The sequence below is a fragment of the Hemiscyllium ocellatum genome, chromosome 15, assembly GCF_020745735.1.
Source record: "Hemiscyllium ocellatum isolate sHemOce1 chromosome 15, sHemOce1.pat.X.cur, whole genome shotgun sequence".
Classification (NCBI taxonomy): Eukaryota; Metazoa; Chordata; class Chondrichthyes; order Orectolobiformes; family Hemiscylliidae; genus Hemiscyllium; species Hemiscyllium ocellatum.
This window is the reverse complement of record NC_083415.1, coordinates 65,765,395-65,780,497: the sequence shown is the minus strand read 5'-3', so window position 1 is coordinate 65,780,497 and position 15,103 is coordinate 65,765,395. Positions and strand designations below refer to the sequence as shown.

General features: G+C 43.8%; 1 protein-coding gene across 2 annotated transcripts in view; it reads left to right on the top strand.

Annotated features, from left to right (window-relative positions):
* Nucleotides 1-15,103, top strand: part of LOC132822827 (potassium voltage-gated channel subfamily KQT member 2) — a 164,884-nt gene that overhangs the window by 81,757 nt on the left and 68,024 nt on the right. For both annotated transcript variants that reach the window (XM_060836185.1, XM_060836184.1), the window contains exon 2: nt 14,583-14,673. In XM_060836185.1, the coding sequence (XP_060692168.1) occupies nt 14,583-14,673 (91 nt within the window). The remainder of the gene's footprint in view (nt 1-14,582; nt 14,674-15,103) is intronic.

Here is a 15,103-nt window from a genome sequence, read left to right as displayed (position 1 = left end):
CACGGTATGTAGATGGACCAAAAAGAGGCGAGGCCACATTAGATTCGGTACTGGGTAATTAACCCGGCCAGGTGTTAGATTTGGAAGTAGATGAGCACTTTGGTGAGAGTGATCACAATTCGGTTGTTTACTTTGGCGATGGAAAAGGAATAGGTATATACTGCAGCGCAAGAGTTATAGCTGGGGGAAAGGCAATTATGAGGTGATTAGGCAAGATTTAGGTTGCGTAGGATGTGGAAGGAAACTGCAAGGGATTGGCAAAACTGAAGTGTGGAGCTTATTCAAGGAACAGCTATTGCGGGTCCTTGACAAGTATGCACCTGTCAGGCAGGGAGGAAGTGGTCAAGCGAGGGAACTTAAGAATCTCTTGTCAAGAGGAAGGAGGAGACTTCTGTAAAGAGGGGACACGAAGGCTCACTTAGGGCACTTGAGTGTTGCAAGTTACCCGGGAAGGATCTAAAGAGAGAACTAAGAAGAGCCTGGAGGAGACATGAGAAGTCTTTGAGTTTTTTGAGAAGGTGACCAAAACAGGTAGATGAGAGTAAAGTGGTTAATGTGATGTATATGGATTTCAGTCAGACATTTGATAAGGTTCCTCACGGTAGGCTATTGCACAAAATACAGAGGCATGGGATTGAGGGTGATTTAGTGGTTTCGATCAGAAATTGGCTAACTGAAAGATGACAGAGGATGGTGGTTGATGGGAAATGTTCATCTTGGAGTTCACTTACTAGTGATGTACAACAAGGTTTTGGTAGTTTGGAGCTACTGCTATCATTTTTATAAATGACCTAGATGAGGGTATAGCAGGAGTGGTTAGTAAATTTGTGGATGACGCAAAGGTCAATGGAGTTGTGGATAGTGCTGAAGGATGTTGCAGGTTACAGAGGGACATAGATAAGCTGCAGAGCTGGGCTGAGAGGTGGCAAATGGAGTTTAATGCAAAGCAAGTGTGAGGTGATTCACTTTGGAAGAGTAACAGGAATGCAGAGTACTGGGCTAATGGTAAGATTCTTGGTAGTGTTGATGAGCAGAGAGATCTTGGTGTCCATGTGCACAGATCTCTGAAAGTTGTCACCCAGGTTGATAGGATGGTAAAGAAGGCATATGGTGTATTAGCTTTTATTGGTAGAGGGATTGAGTTTCGGAACCATGACGTCATGCTGCAGCTGTACAAAACTCTGGTGTGGCCTATGGGTCTGTACTATGCTGTTATGTTCTATGTTGTGGGAGGGAAGAGAGGGGGTGAGGATGGAAATGCAGGAGCTGGGTCAGGCCTGGCTGAGGGCCCTTTCAGAGCTGGAGAATCCTCAGTTGAGGAAGTAGGTGGAGATTTTGGAGGCTCCCTTGTTGAAGTTGGCATCATCAGAACCGATACAACGGAGACGGAGGGACTGGGAGAATGGAATGAGTCTTTACAGGAAGCAGGGTGTGAGGATGTATAGACCAGATACCTGTGGGAATCGATGGGTTTATAGTGGTTATTAATGGCCAGTCTGTCCCCAGAAATGGAAACAGATGTTGAGGAAGGGAAGGGTCAGAGATGGACCAGGTGACAATGAAAGGTAGGGTGGGAATTGATTTGTCCTCAGCTTTCACAGTGCAACAAGCAAGAAGGTTAAAGAGCTGATTGTAAATGATGGATGGACCTGGTCTTTTTGGTATGTTGGGTACCCAGAGTGTGACCACACTGACAAAGAGAACACTTTATTGTCAGTGTTGTTAACTCTCATTTACTTTAACCGTTTCATTTGGAAAAAAAGTATAATTGTTGGTGTCTGAAATGTACAGCTTATGGTGATAAAGTGCTGATGGGAAGACAATGGCTTAGTGTTGTTATCACTAGACGATTAATCCCAAGACCTAGGTAATGTTCTGGGTACTTGTGTTCAAATCTTGCCAAGGTAGGTGATGATCATGAAACTGTTGCCAATTGTTTGAAAAATCCATCTGCCCTTTAGGAACGGAAACTCTGTTCTTTACCTGCTCTGTCCTATATGTGGCTCCAGACTCTCAGCAATATGGTTGCCCTCTGGGCAATTAGGGATGGGCAATAAATGCTGGCCTAGCCAGCGACACCATCATCCTGTGAATGAATAAAAGTGATTGCGTTAAATTTGAATTGGACGGTCACTTGAGGATGGGAAACTTGCAAGGTGTCATCAAAAACAAGAAAGTTTGGGACTAAGAGTGATTGTTCTTTCAAAAAGCTAGAATGGGCATGATATAATATCCATTTGCAGGATGTGAGCATAGCAGGCTGGACCAGCATTTATTGCCCATCCCTAATTGCCCAGAAGGCAGATGAAACTCAGCCACATTGCTGTGGGTCTGGAGTCACATAAAGGCCAGATCTGGTAAGGATGGCAGATTCCTTCTCTAAAGGGCATTAGTGAACCACCATGGGTTTTTTGGAGCAACCAATAATGGACTCATGGTCAACATTAGACTTTAATCCCAGATTTTTATTGAATTCAAATTCCACCATCTGTCGTGGAGGGATGATGAAGCCAGGTTCCCAGAACATTCCATGGCTCTCTGGATTATCAGTCCAGTGACAATACCATAAGGCCATTTCGATGGGTCAAGGGATCTTTTTCAGTGATGTAGACTTTTACAATTCTGTGGATTCCTACAGGTCACTGGTTTTCAGAAAAATAAAGTATTTTCCTCCATACTGTGCAGGACAATGCTGATGTAACATACAGCGAATCTGCTTTTATTACTGAACTATTTTTACACCATTCAATGGCTCAAAGCAATTAATAATAATTAAGAAAAAAATTGATCGGATTTAAACAATTAAATGTTGAGATGTAAATCTGCAATCATTGCAGTTGTTAATGAACATTTGGATGGCTGGTATTTTTGAAGAAAGGAGCAGGAATGTCAGAGAGACTGGGACAATGACAATAATCTTTATTGTAATTAACACAGACTTCCTGGAGTTGATGTGGAAAGGTTCTGTGACAGTAGTGATTTATTCCAAGAGCTTTAATTATTCATTATTCCAGCACTGTGCAGCTGTTTGGGTGCAGATTTGTTTCACTGTGAACTGTGATGTGCCTATAAATATCATTCTGTTTGGTGAGCTGTGTTGCAAGGATGGATTCTCAGCCTGTATATTACAATGACCTTTCTCCCCCATTTGTAAAATAGGTGAAGGTCAAAGTTTCCCACTGGAGAATGGCACCCAAGCTTTATCTTAAATTTCATCCAAAGTAAACTTCACTGGCAAAGCCAATGGTTGTGTTCATCTTGAGAAGGTGGTGGTGAGCTGTCTTCTTAACCTGTTCTCGACCATGTGGTCTAGTTACAGCCAGAATGCTGCTTAGACCATAAGACATAGGAGAAGGAATTAGGCCATTCAACCCATCAAGTCTGCCCCGCCATTCAATCATGGCTGGTAAGTTTCTCAATCCCATTCTCCTGCTTTCTCCCCTTAATCCTTGATCCCCTTGATACTCAAGAACCTATCTATCTCAATGACGTGTCCTCCACAGCGTTCTGTGGCAATGAATTCCACAGATTCACCACCCTCTCAGGCTGAAGAAGTTTCTCCTTATCTCTGTTTAGGTAGGAATTGTAGAATCTTTCAGAAGGATTAGGTTTCATTGCAGCGTGTACCTGGGTACAAGAATCTGGGAGTACAGTGGAAAGGTTCACAGTCACCATCTTAGAATACAAGAGTTAGAATTAAAAACAAACAGAAATTAAAGAAACAGAAACAAAAGGAAAAGAAAATGTCCAGATCACCCTCGCCACCACCATGAGTCTTGAGCCATACCCACCAATGCTGAAGTTGTGTGCTCCAGTGCCATCACTCCCCACCTTGTCATGGCTGCCATCTTGGAAACAATTGAAGTATCAGAGTCCACAACCTTCCTGAGCAAATGGAAGAGCCTGACCTTTTGAACTGGTACTGACATCAGAGCCACCGTACATGCCGGTGCTGCCGTCACCATCTTGGAGTCCTGCGCCGGGCTCACTGATGTCCAAGTGGCCACTCTCCCCGTTGCCAACTCTTGCTGCTGGGTCCACACTCACTGTTGTCGGTGATGCCGTTAGTTCCAGCACAGCTCCGCTCCTCATGGTGAAAGGTAAGAGACAGCTGTAGGGAAAAGAAAAGTAGGAAGAAGAAAAGAAAAAAAAATGGATGGAAGAAAGCAGTGACGAGTAGGGAGCCGGAACGCTGTCAACCCACTGCTGCCATCTTGGATTTATTTTGACTCAGCAACACTGAAGGGACAGCAACATCCTTCCTAGTCAGGATGGTGTGGGGTTTGGAAGGAAACTTGATGGTGATGGTAGTGTTGCTCCTATCCTTGTTCTTCCAGATGGTAAAGATTATTCAAAGGAGTTAGTTAGAAGATGTGTGTGATGCATATATTGGGTGGAATGACTGCTGTTCTTGTTAGATTCTATTGTAAGGTGGTTGTGCCTCCTATAATTAAAGGTGAAACTGACTGTCCTGTGACAGGGCACAGTGAGATCAGGCTACATTCTGTAGAGACAAGGTCCATGTGATTTGGTTGTCATGGGGATTGAGGGGTAGACTGAAACCTTAGAAAATCAAATGTCAGATTTAAAGCTTGACACAAAAGAAAGGCAGCTAGACTTTGCAGCCACTCAGATTCAGAAACTCTCGGAACGGGATTGAGAAAAACATTTGCTGCTTTGTGTTCACCGCTGAGTGGGATCCTGAACAGAACTGATTTTCTGTTTAACAAAATGGGAATGCATGAAGCTATAAGGAGCAGTGATTTATTGGCATGGGCCTGGCAGCCAGGATTCAGAAATACCCAGAAGAGTGAAGGAAGCCCCTTCCATAGGGATACTGTCAGACTCTCCCTGGTGTTATCAGGAGTTTGGATCAGGCTGAAAGGTTGGGAGGAGTGTGGAAGTTCATCCATGTGATGACATAGTTGCTGGGAATATGGCCTCATGTATGTATGGATCAGAAAGTATTTTTGAATGCATGAATTAGTTAACGGGGAAGTTCCTTTTCTGTAGTTTCCTCTTAACCTGCATGGCTGCAGGGGTCAGCATAAGGCAGGCAGTGCGCCAATGCAGTTCACAGCATTAACTTCCCAAAGACTTAGTCACGCATGGACCTCGGACAAACAAAGTTAATGAGAATGCTGTTTGTTGTCTATTCAGTAGTGTTCAGTCAATATTGATTTTAGTTTTCTTGTTATGGTGAAAGTCTTAAATGTGAAATCTTGTTGTGTGACTTTTTTTTTGTTCCAGGGAAATACATACCTTTTTTTATATTCCATAAGAGATGCAAAGATTTCTAATTTTAATTTTGTACTTTATAAAAAAGAAAATCTAGCTAGAATGGTAAATGAAGTAGAGGAAATGGACAAGCATCTGGGATCTGAGAGCGGGAGAATGCTCCTGTGGAGAATAAATGCCTGCATTGAGTAGGTGGGCCAAATGGCCTGTTCTCTTCTGTTAAATCAAGTGGTCAGTGATGTCAAACATAGGTGCAAGGAGCCTGTGTTTCCTCTTATTTGTGTTGGTGCTTGGTCAGACTTTTTAAAAATATTCATTCACAGATGTGGGCATTGCTGGGCAAGCATTTATTGCCCATCCCTCATTGCTCAGAGGGCAGTTAGGAATCAAACACATTGCTGTGGGATTGGAGTCACATATAGGCCAGACCAGGTAAGGATGGTAGTTTCCTTTCTTAAAGGACATTAGTGAAGCAGATGGGTTTTTCTGACAATCAACAATGGTCATTGTTTGACTCTTAATTACAATTTTTTTTGTTGAATCCAAATTCCACCATCTGCTGTAGAGGGATTTGAACCTGGATCCCCAGAACATTACCTGGGTCTTTGGATGAACAATCCAGCAATAATACCAGGAGGTCATCACCTCCCCTGGTGAGCCAGGACATTCTGTGGAATGTAACCAGGGTTAAGGAGAGAAATCGTGGATCCTGATGTTTCTCCTGTTCCTGGCTCTCTTCTCACTTTACCTCCCCCCAAACCTTTCGAACCCTCAATGGCTTTGCAATGCACCTTGGGTCCAATAGCCTAATGCAACAAGGAGGCCATTCAGTACATCCAGTCTGTGACAATTCTCGTGAAGAAAAGTCTAGTCAGTCCTACCATTGCCCAGTTCCATCCATTTTTTTCCCCAAATTATTTTCCAAGTATTCATTCGTTTTCTGTTTGAATGCTAATTTAGAATTTGTGTCCACCTCAAGATCCAGGAGGGTGTGCATTTTGGCTTTTTTGGAAAAAATCAAAACCTTTGCTTTATTTAAACTAATCAAGGTAAATGAAGTTAAATCTGGGAAATCAGCCCAACAATCCAATAGCCATTGGAAACAGTTTTTGTTTATTTTATTGAAACCCTTCAGAATTCTATATCAATCAGCAGGGCGCTCTGCTGTTAGGAGTGTGATCTCAGTGTTCCTATTATCCCTCATCTTTTGAGCCACACCAGTAAAAGCTTTGGATGTTCGACAACGCTCAGAATTGGAAACCATAATCACAGTGGCGCCAGGCAGATATACATACATTCAGCAAAACGTTTTTGCTTTTGTACACTATATCTGTATTTACTGAAACCACCTAAAGCTCAGGTTTGAGTATTGGCAACAGAAACCTTCTATTCAGCAGCTCCCAGTAAACCAGCCATCTTCAGCTAAGATGCACTGCACTATCTGGGTTGTGGACAGGTCCCTGGGGATAATTAAAGCCCTCTGCTGGTTATGCTATTGTCTCAAAGTAATTTGATGCAACAACACCTGAGCTGTGTAATCAGTGCCCCTGCAAGAGGAATAGAGTCCAATGCTTTACAAACGGAATAGGATAAAAATACTCAGGAGCAGATTTCAGTGCTCTGGTGTAGCTGTGATTTATATAAAACTGAATACTGCTGGCTTTAATTATCTCTGCAGACCTGTCCACAACCCAGATAGTGAAAATGTGTTGCTGGAAAAGCGCAGCAGGTCAGGCAGCATCCAAGGAACAGGAGAATCGACGTTTCAGGCATAAGCCCTTCTTCAGGAAGGGCTTATGCTCGAAACGTCGACTCTCCTGCTCCTTGGATGCTGCCTGACCTGCTGCGCTTTTCCAGCAACACATTTTCAGCTCTAATCTCCAGCATCTGCAGTCCTCACTTTCTCCACAACCCAGATAGTGCAATGCATCTTAGCTGGAGTGGCTGGGAGCTACTGAATAGAAGATTTCTGTTGCCAATAGATGCAAATACATTGACTAACCTGAGAAACTCATTCCTGAGAAGGTCATCTTTGTAATATCGATATTGTTCCACCCTCAAACCCGACTCCGCTTCACCTCCTACAGTTTCAGCAATGATTTTCAGGAGCAGTTTAGTTTCTTGTCATTGGGCACATTGCCAACATTATATTATCAATGTTTCTGCTCCCTTTCTGCAAGCACATTTTCTTTGTATTCTGGAATATTCTTTGCATGGATGGTAATCTTCACTCTTCGCTCATGCATCCACCCAAATGGGTAGCTGAGATTGGAGATGCATTCCAGGTATTGTGATCCATCAGAATCAGTTGCAGGTTGTGAAGGTATTGGACAAGGGTGTGAATACCAAGCACAGAATACCCTGGTATTTGTTTGAGTGAATCTGCTTTCTTCATTCAGGCAGAAAAGGTCATTGTGAGTAAAGACCATACAGAGGGGTTTACTCTCCTGTGAAAGGAGAAACATTAAGGTGACTTAACTGAAGCTTCGAAGGTTATGTGGGGCAGTGGAGAGTTGGGTCCACGTTCACTATGGTGCAGTTCAATGTCAGTTGGAATACATACTGAACACATTCGGGTCAAGAGTTGAAGTTCAGGACATCTTTTCCAACAAAGTGTATTCAAGGTGCACAATATGCAACAGTGAGCTCATTCCAAATGAGCATTGGCTTCAACATGGATACAAGGCATGAGGGACAAGGGAATGCAAAATACTATAGGGAGGAGGTGGGTTTGAGGGATGTGGGGATAAGGTGAAAAAATGGGATTGAGTGATGTAGGGGGATAAGGTGAATGAGTGGGATTGAGTGAGGGGGGGGCTGGGGGGGGGGGGGGGGGGGGGGAGGTGAGATGACGTTTGAGAAAGGATCTGGCCTGTTGAGATCAGTCAGATTTTTCTGTTACTACATGTTCACATTTTGATACTGGCCCCCCCAGTTTGGACAGAGAAATACTGTATCCAGTGTTGTTTCAGTCAGGAGTTAGTCACTGGTTCACAGATTCATACAGAATGGAAACAGACCCTTCGGCCCAACTCGACCATGCTGACCAGGTTTCCTGAACTGAACAAGTCTCATTTGCCTGTGTTTGACCCATATCCCTTTAAACCTTTCTTATCCAAGTACCTGTCCAAATACCTTTTAAATGTTGTGATTGTACCCGCCTCTGCCACTTCATCTGGCAGTTAGTTCCATACATGCATCACCCTCTGAATGAAAACGTTGACCCATTGGTCCCTTTCACCACTCTCACCACTCTCACCATAAACTTAATCTCTCTAATTTTGGACTCCCCTACCCTGGGGCAAAGATCTTTGCTATTCACTGTATTCATGCCCCTCATGATTTTATGAACTACTCTAGGGCCAGCCCTCAGCCTGCGATGCCGCACAGATGTCCCAGCCACTCCCTATAGCTCAAACCCTCCAGTCTCAGTAACATCCTTGTAAATCTTTTCTGCACCCTTTCAAGTTTAACAACATCCTGCTTATAACAGGGTGAACAGAATTGTATGCAATATTCCAAAAGTGGCCTGGACATGGGATGGGATTTCTCCTGGTGTGGGTCAGTCCAGATCGAGAGAGAGAGAGAGAGAGAGAGAGTGTTCACGGATTTACAATGAGAAGAAGGGGTCACCCCTTCTGAGGGCTGTGTATGATTGTGCAGCCTCGGGTTGGAGGTAGGATGATGGACAGATTCTCACCCACCAGGGAAGTTGATGGGAATGTGCAATTCTAAATGCAATGGGTTCGGTCAAGCTCTTAAAGAACAGCACAGCAGCAGATGTGTGGCTGAATGGTCTCTTCTGAGTTGCTGTATCTGCGTGAGTGACAGTAATGATTATCCTCACGGTGATAAACTGACAGGATAGTCCCTCCAAAAGCTCTGACCATTTCACCAAATGCCTCAACTAAATCCAGCATCTTCTTACAATTCTCCTCACCAACACTTCCCAAAGTGGCGATGGAAACCTTGCTCTGCGTGTTCGACTCCATGTTTTCTCCTGTTGAAAGAGCAGGTGAACCCACCTGTCAGTTCAAGGAATGGTGTTTGCTTTAATTGGCTGTGATACAATCACTGAAAAAGGCCACTTGGCCTGTTGTGTCTGTACTGGCTCACTGAAGGAGCCAATAACTAAGTGCCACTTGACTGTCTTTGCTCCGTGTCCCTGTGTCCTCTTTCTTTCCAAATAAAGATCCAATTTCTTCTTAATTGTCTCAATGGAACCTTGCTCCTACAGACTCTCAGGCACTGCATCCCAGATTCCAGATCTCTCCCTATCCCAGATTCCAGTCTTCACTGCAAACCAGATTCCAGCCTCTCGCCATATCCCAGATTCCAGCCTCTCTCTCCATTTCCCAGATTCCAGATCTCGCCATATCCCAGATTCCAGTCTCTCACAGTATTCCTAGATTCCAGTCTCTCGCTGCGTCCCAGATTCCAGTCTCACACACTATTCCAGATTCCAGCCTCTCACTGCATCCCAGATTCCACCTTCCTGTTATGTTTTTCCATGTGTCACTATTGTTTCTGTTTCCCATATGTTGTTTCTGATCCTTTCTCTACTGGGGACAGTTTCCCCCGAGATACTCTGGATGCACCTGACCATATATAGCCTGATCAAAACCTCCTCTCAACTTATACCGTTCCAAGGAGAACACCATTACCTCTCCAGACTGTTATCACCCTTGAAATTCCTCATACCTGGAAGTATTTTAGTGAATCTTTCCTTCACTGTGTCCAATGTGATTGGGGGCAGTTATACCAATCCCAGGATATTGGGCAGTTGTAGAGCAGGATCAGTTGAGGTGGAGGGAATCATTTGATCTTGTTTTTCCATGATACCAACTCTCCTGCATTACCACCACAGCCTTCACTGACAACTGTAACCCTTGAGTTGTGGGTTCAAATCCAAATGCAGACCCTTAAGAAACAAGACCTGGCTGAAACTACAGTGTAGTGCTTTGAGAATGCTGCATTGGCTAAGGTTCCATCTTTGGAAGGAGATGTTCAACACAGGAATAAAAACAGAAATTGTTGGAGAAACTCACAGCAAGCCTGGTAGCAGCTGTGGAGAGAGAAACAGAGTCTAGTAGACTCTTCCTAGGAACTATTCCGAGGAAGTGTCACTGGATTCAAAGAGTGAACTCTTTCTCTCTCCATGGCTGCTGCCAAACCTGCAGAGTTTCTCCTGCACTTTCTGTTTTTATTTCACATCTTCAGCATCTGCAGTATTTTGCTTTTGTGCTAAGCCAAGTACCAGTCTGCCCTTGTTGGTGGAGGGACCTGGTGTCTTGGACAAGATTTATCCCTCAATCAGTGTCACTAAAGTAGATGAGCTGGTCATACATTTAATTGCCTTGCTCTGTGGCTGCTACATTTCCTACATTACCAGAGTGACTCATTGTCTGTAAGACACTTTTAGCACATCCTTGGGTTGTGCAAGACATTCTCCCATAAATAACTCTAATATTCTGGTCTGAGTGACTAGAGCTGCCCTCCTGTTTCGATTATTTGTGGAATAAAGATTATTCCAATCCTCTCTGTGCATCACTGAATCACTCTCTCATCGTTCTGTCAAACTATAATGATCCCTTTGAATGATTCCAGCTGGTGACCATTGTTAATGTTGAACAAACGGAATAGTCTGGAAACGCAGAATAGGCTGGCTTGCAAATTAAATCGAAGATAGGCAATGCTATTAAAAAAAAGAATATAGCTAAGGCTTGTTCTTTCTGATTAACAGTTGAGTGATGAGATGAACTAGAGCGTGAGAGGAAAAAAAGATGAGCTTGTTATAATGGTTGAACAGGTTGATTTAATCAGCCCTGTGCCTCCTTATGGTGACCAGTTTTAATTCCAGGAATGTCTGTTAATGGATCTGTCTGTCAGGAGCTGGAACCTCCTAGACTCAAAGCTGTTGGTGGATTTGACTGTTCAAGTGGTAGACAGACAGACAGAACCTGCACAATATTGACTGGCACCAATCTGTGGAAGCAAGGGAGGAGATCATTCAATCCAGTTGCGGGTGGAAAATAAGAACGGTTTGCTCTTCTCATCCCACCATCCAGTACCTGGTCTGTACACTTCCAGCTTACAAAGCCAGTGACCTTGACACTATCAATTCCTACCCACCCAGTACCTGTAGATGATCGCCTGGGACCATTCAGTTCCTGTCCCCGGCCAAGGCTGACTGGGTGCTACCTCCTCAGCTCTGAATCGGTTAATCTGGAGTTCCAGGCTTCCTCCTGAGGTTAGGCACAAGAGTTGACTCTGACACTCTAATGCAGTAGTGCGGGAGCAAAAGCAGAAATCGTCGGAAAAACTGAGCAGGTTTGGGAGCATCTGTGGAGAGAAACCAGTGCTGATATTTTGGGTTGGGTGACCCTTCCTCAGAACTGCAGGAGTGCCACACTGCTGGCGGGGGCGGCCTTTCAGAGGGGGGATTTATCTGAGGCCCTGTTTACCCTTTTGGGTGAATTCAATATATCCAAAGACAATACTTTGAAGATGAACAGGGGTTTAATCCTGAGTCAATACTAATCCCTCAAACAACCATTAAAGCAAATAGATTAATGAGAGTTTGCTGCACCCAGGTTACATTTCCTAACTATAACGATGGCTATAACTTAAGAATGATTCATTAACTGTGAAGTCGTTTGGGATATTTGGAGGATGTGACAGTTGCTATGTAAATAGACTCAATTCCCTACAGTGTGGAAACAGACCCTTTGGCCCAGCAAGTCCACACTGACCCTCTGAAGTGTAACCCACCCAGACCCATTCCTCTAACATCTATTTACCTCTGACTAATGCACCTAACACTATGGACAATTTAGCATGGCCAATTCACCTGATCTGCAGATCTTTGGATTGTGGGAGGAAACCCACCCAGACATGGGGAGAATGTGCAAACTCCACACAGACAGTTGCCTGAGGTGGGAACCGAACCCAGGTCCCTGTCGCTGTGAGGCAGCAGTGCTAACCACTGAGCCACCATGCTGCACACTCCAATGTCCATTCTTCCTACTCTTCAATCACCTCTAGATTCTGATAGAGTTCTCAAGGTGGTTGTCTGTCAGTTGATGTAGTTTTTATTCATTGGTCTTCCCACTGGAAATGAAATGATGTGAAGCTCTCCCCTGTGTCATTGGGACTTTCCCCATGCTTCCTTGTGACTGTGACACCATCACCTTCTCAGAAAAATAAGGTTTTGAATTGTTCTCTGGCCGCGTACTGAGCTTTTGCGTCCTTCCGCCTCCTCCTGTAATAAAATCCGAAAATGCTGGTGAAACTCGGCAGGACCTGCAGAGAGAGAAATGGCTTCAAAACAGGAGAAACAACAAAGAAATCCCTGATCGTAGCAGGTCACGTGGAGGTCATTGTTAAAAAGCACACAAACGTCTTCATCAGGAGAGAAAGGGAATAAAAAGCACAAAGGAAGATGCTGCCAAACCTTTTCAGAATGACCCCGATGGAGGGGTTGAAGCACAGCACAGCTTCAGGAGGATGTCAAGATGTTGGAAAAACAGGAGAGGAGATTGACTGGAGTGGAAGATTGAGGGAGTTTCAATGATGTGGAGATTGGAGAAGCTGGGATTGCTCTCCCTCAAGCAGAGGGGAAAATACATTTAATAAAAACTAATAGAACTGTGGATGCTGTAAATCAGAGACATAAGCAGAAGTTGCTGGAAAACCTCAGCAGATCTGGCAGCATCTGTGGAGAGAAAACAGAGTTAATGTTTCGGGTCCAGTGACCCTTCCCCAGATATTTAATCAGCGCATTCAAAAACACAAAAGCTTTTTGCAGAAGAGATAGGGAGGAGCTGTCTCCAGTCACAGGACCTTCGATAACCAGAGGGACACCAGATTTAAAGTAATGAACTAAAGGAGGCGATGGGAGTGAAAATAGGAATTTTGTTTCAGCAGTGAGTTGTCATGATCTAGACAAATTCAAGAGGAATTTTCAAAAGGAGAAATTGGAAAAATAGCAGAAGGGGAAAATTTTGCAGACCTATGGGAAAAGATCAGGTGGGAGAGTGGGTCTAATTGGATAGCTCTTTCTTTGCATAGGTGTAACGGACTGAATAGCCTAAAATTGGAGTGAAGAGTCAGCCTGTCCAAGAGCAGAGCTTCAGGAACGTTTACCTAGAACAAACTCCAGATTAAAGCCTGGAAAGGAAACAGTTAATGGGAGTGTTGATCAAGATAAATAAAATGTGAAAATGGGTGGATAGAATATTACTTCAAGATGAATATAGAGGTGGCTAACAATAAATTCCACCTGACATTTGATAAAGCAGCTTCACTCCTAGAGTGATGAATGTTTGGAGTAATCAATCACGGAAGGCAATGCTTCCAGATTTTCAGGACGACACCTGCTGATGACATGGAGGGAGAGTTAATACATTCTAGAGGTGAATTTGAACAGCTCGAATGACCTTTGTAATCTCTTGTGTCCTTATAATTTTAACAAGCGAGTGGAGTCTGGAGTGACAGTACACATTGATTTACAGGGAAGGATGGGAACTGAAGCAAGATGGCTGACTTCAAAGAGATGGTGATTTAAGCAGATTAACAGAAGTGAATAAGAATGTGGAAAATAGTGAAAAATGGACAAAGCAATGTGGCCGTGGAATTAGACTTTTTAGAAAACTGAGAATCAGACAGGAAACAGTTTGGAGAGGAAGCTGTGACTCCCACAGATCCAGATGTGAATTTGAAAAATGGTATTGTCATTGGAACATTTATTCTGTTGGTTTGACACAAAAGGTAAAAGCTTGCACTTTTCTGACTTTAGAATGTTCCGAAGCTCTTCCAGCCAATGAAATACTTTGTAAGTCTGGTGACAGTGATATGAAGGCCAATAAAAACATAGCAAGCTTCCACAAACAGCAGTTGGCCAGATCTGACTGTTTTGGGGATGTGATGGAGCTTTATCTTACAATCACCCCTCTGCCACTGACCAACATTTTCTCCCACTACAGTACTGCTTTGGTTTTCAAATTCTTATCACTGTTTTCAAATCCATCCATTGCCTTTTGCAATCTTTGTAAACTCTTACAGCCCCAGAGCCTTCTGCAGTCTCTGTGCTCCTCTAACTTTGGCCTCATGAGTTGTCTGATTTTCATTGCTCCGTCATCAGTAACTGTGCTGTCAATGATCCAGACCCAGTGGCTCTCTCATGTCTTCCCTAAATTCTCTCTGTTCCTTGTTTCCTCATTTACGTCATCCTAACATTTTAACTCAGGGCAATATGATACCCTCTGATTTCCAGCACAAAGTGTTTAAATGTTACCTAAGATAAATGGTTAATTCATTGTCATTTCTTCGCTTGTGTTTTGCAGTTTTTTACTAGTCTTCTCTTGTCTGGTGCTGTCAGTTTTCTCCACGATCAAAGACTATGAGCAGCGATCAGAAGGAGCTCTGTATATACTGGTGAGTAACGTCAACCATTAACCGTGTGGCTAATCAGAGCTGGTCCTGCGTAGATTCCAATGGCAGATGGGGTGGAAGATACTGCTTGCTCTGTTCAAGGAGCACAAGAAATCCAAAGATGTGCAGGTCAGGGTGGATTGGCCATGTTAAAAAGCACATAGTGTCCAGGGACAAGCAGGCTGGGTGGATTATCCATGGGAAATGCAGGGTTATAGGGATAGGGTATGAGGAGTGGGTCTAGGTGGGATACTCCTTGGAACGTCTATGTGGACTTTTTGGGCCAAATGGCCTGCTTCCACACTATAGGGATTCTATGATTCTAAGTAGCAGATGGAACCATCTTCAAAGAGGAGCCCCACCTTCGGGGGTAAGCTTAATGGGGGCGTTTAAGATAATTGAAGAGTTTGATTGGGTGAATAGAGAGAAACGG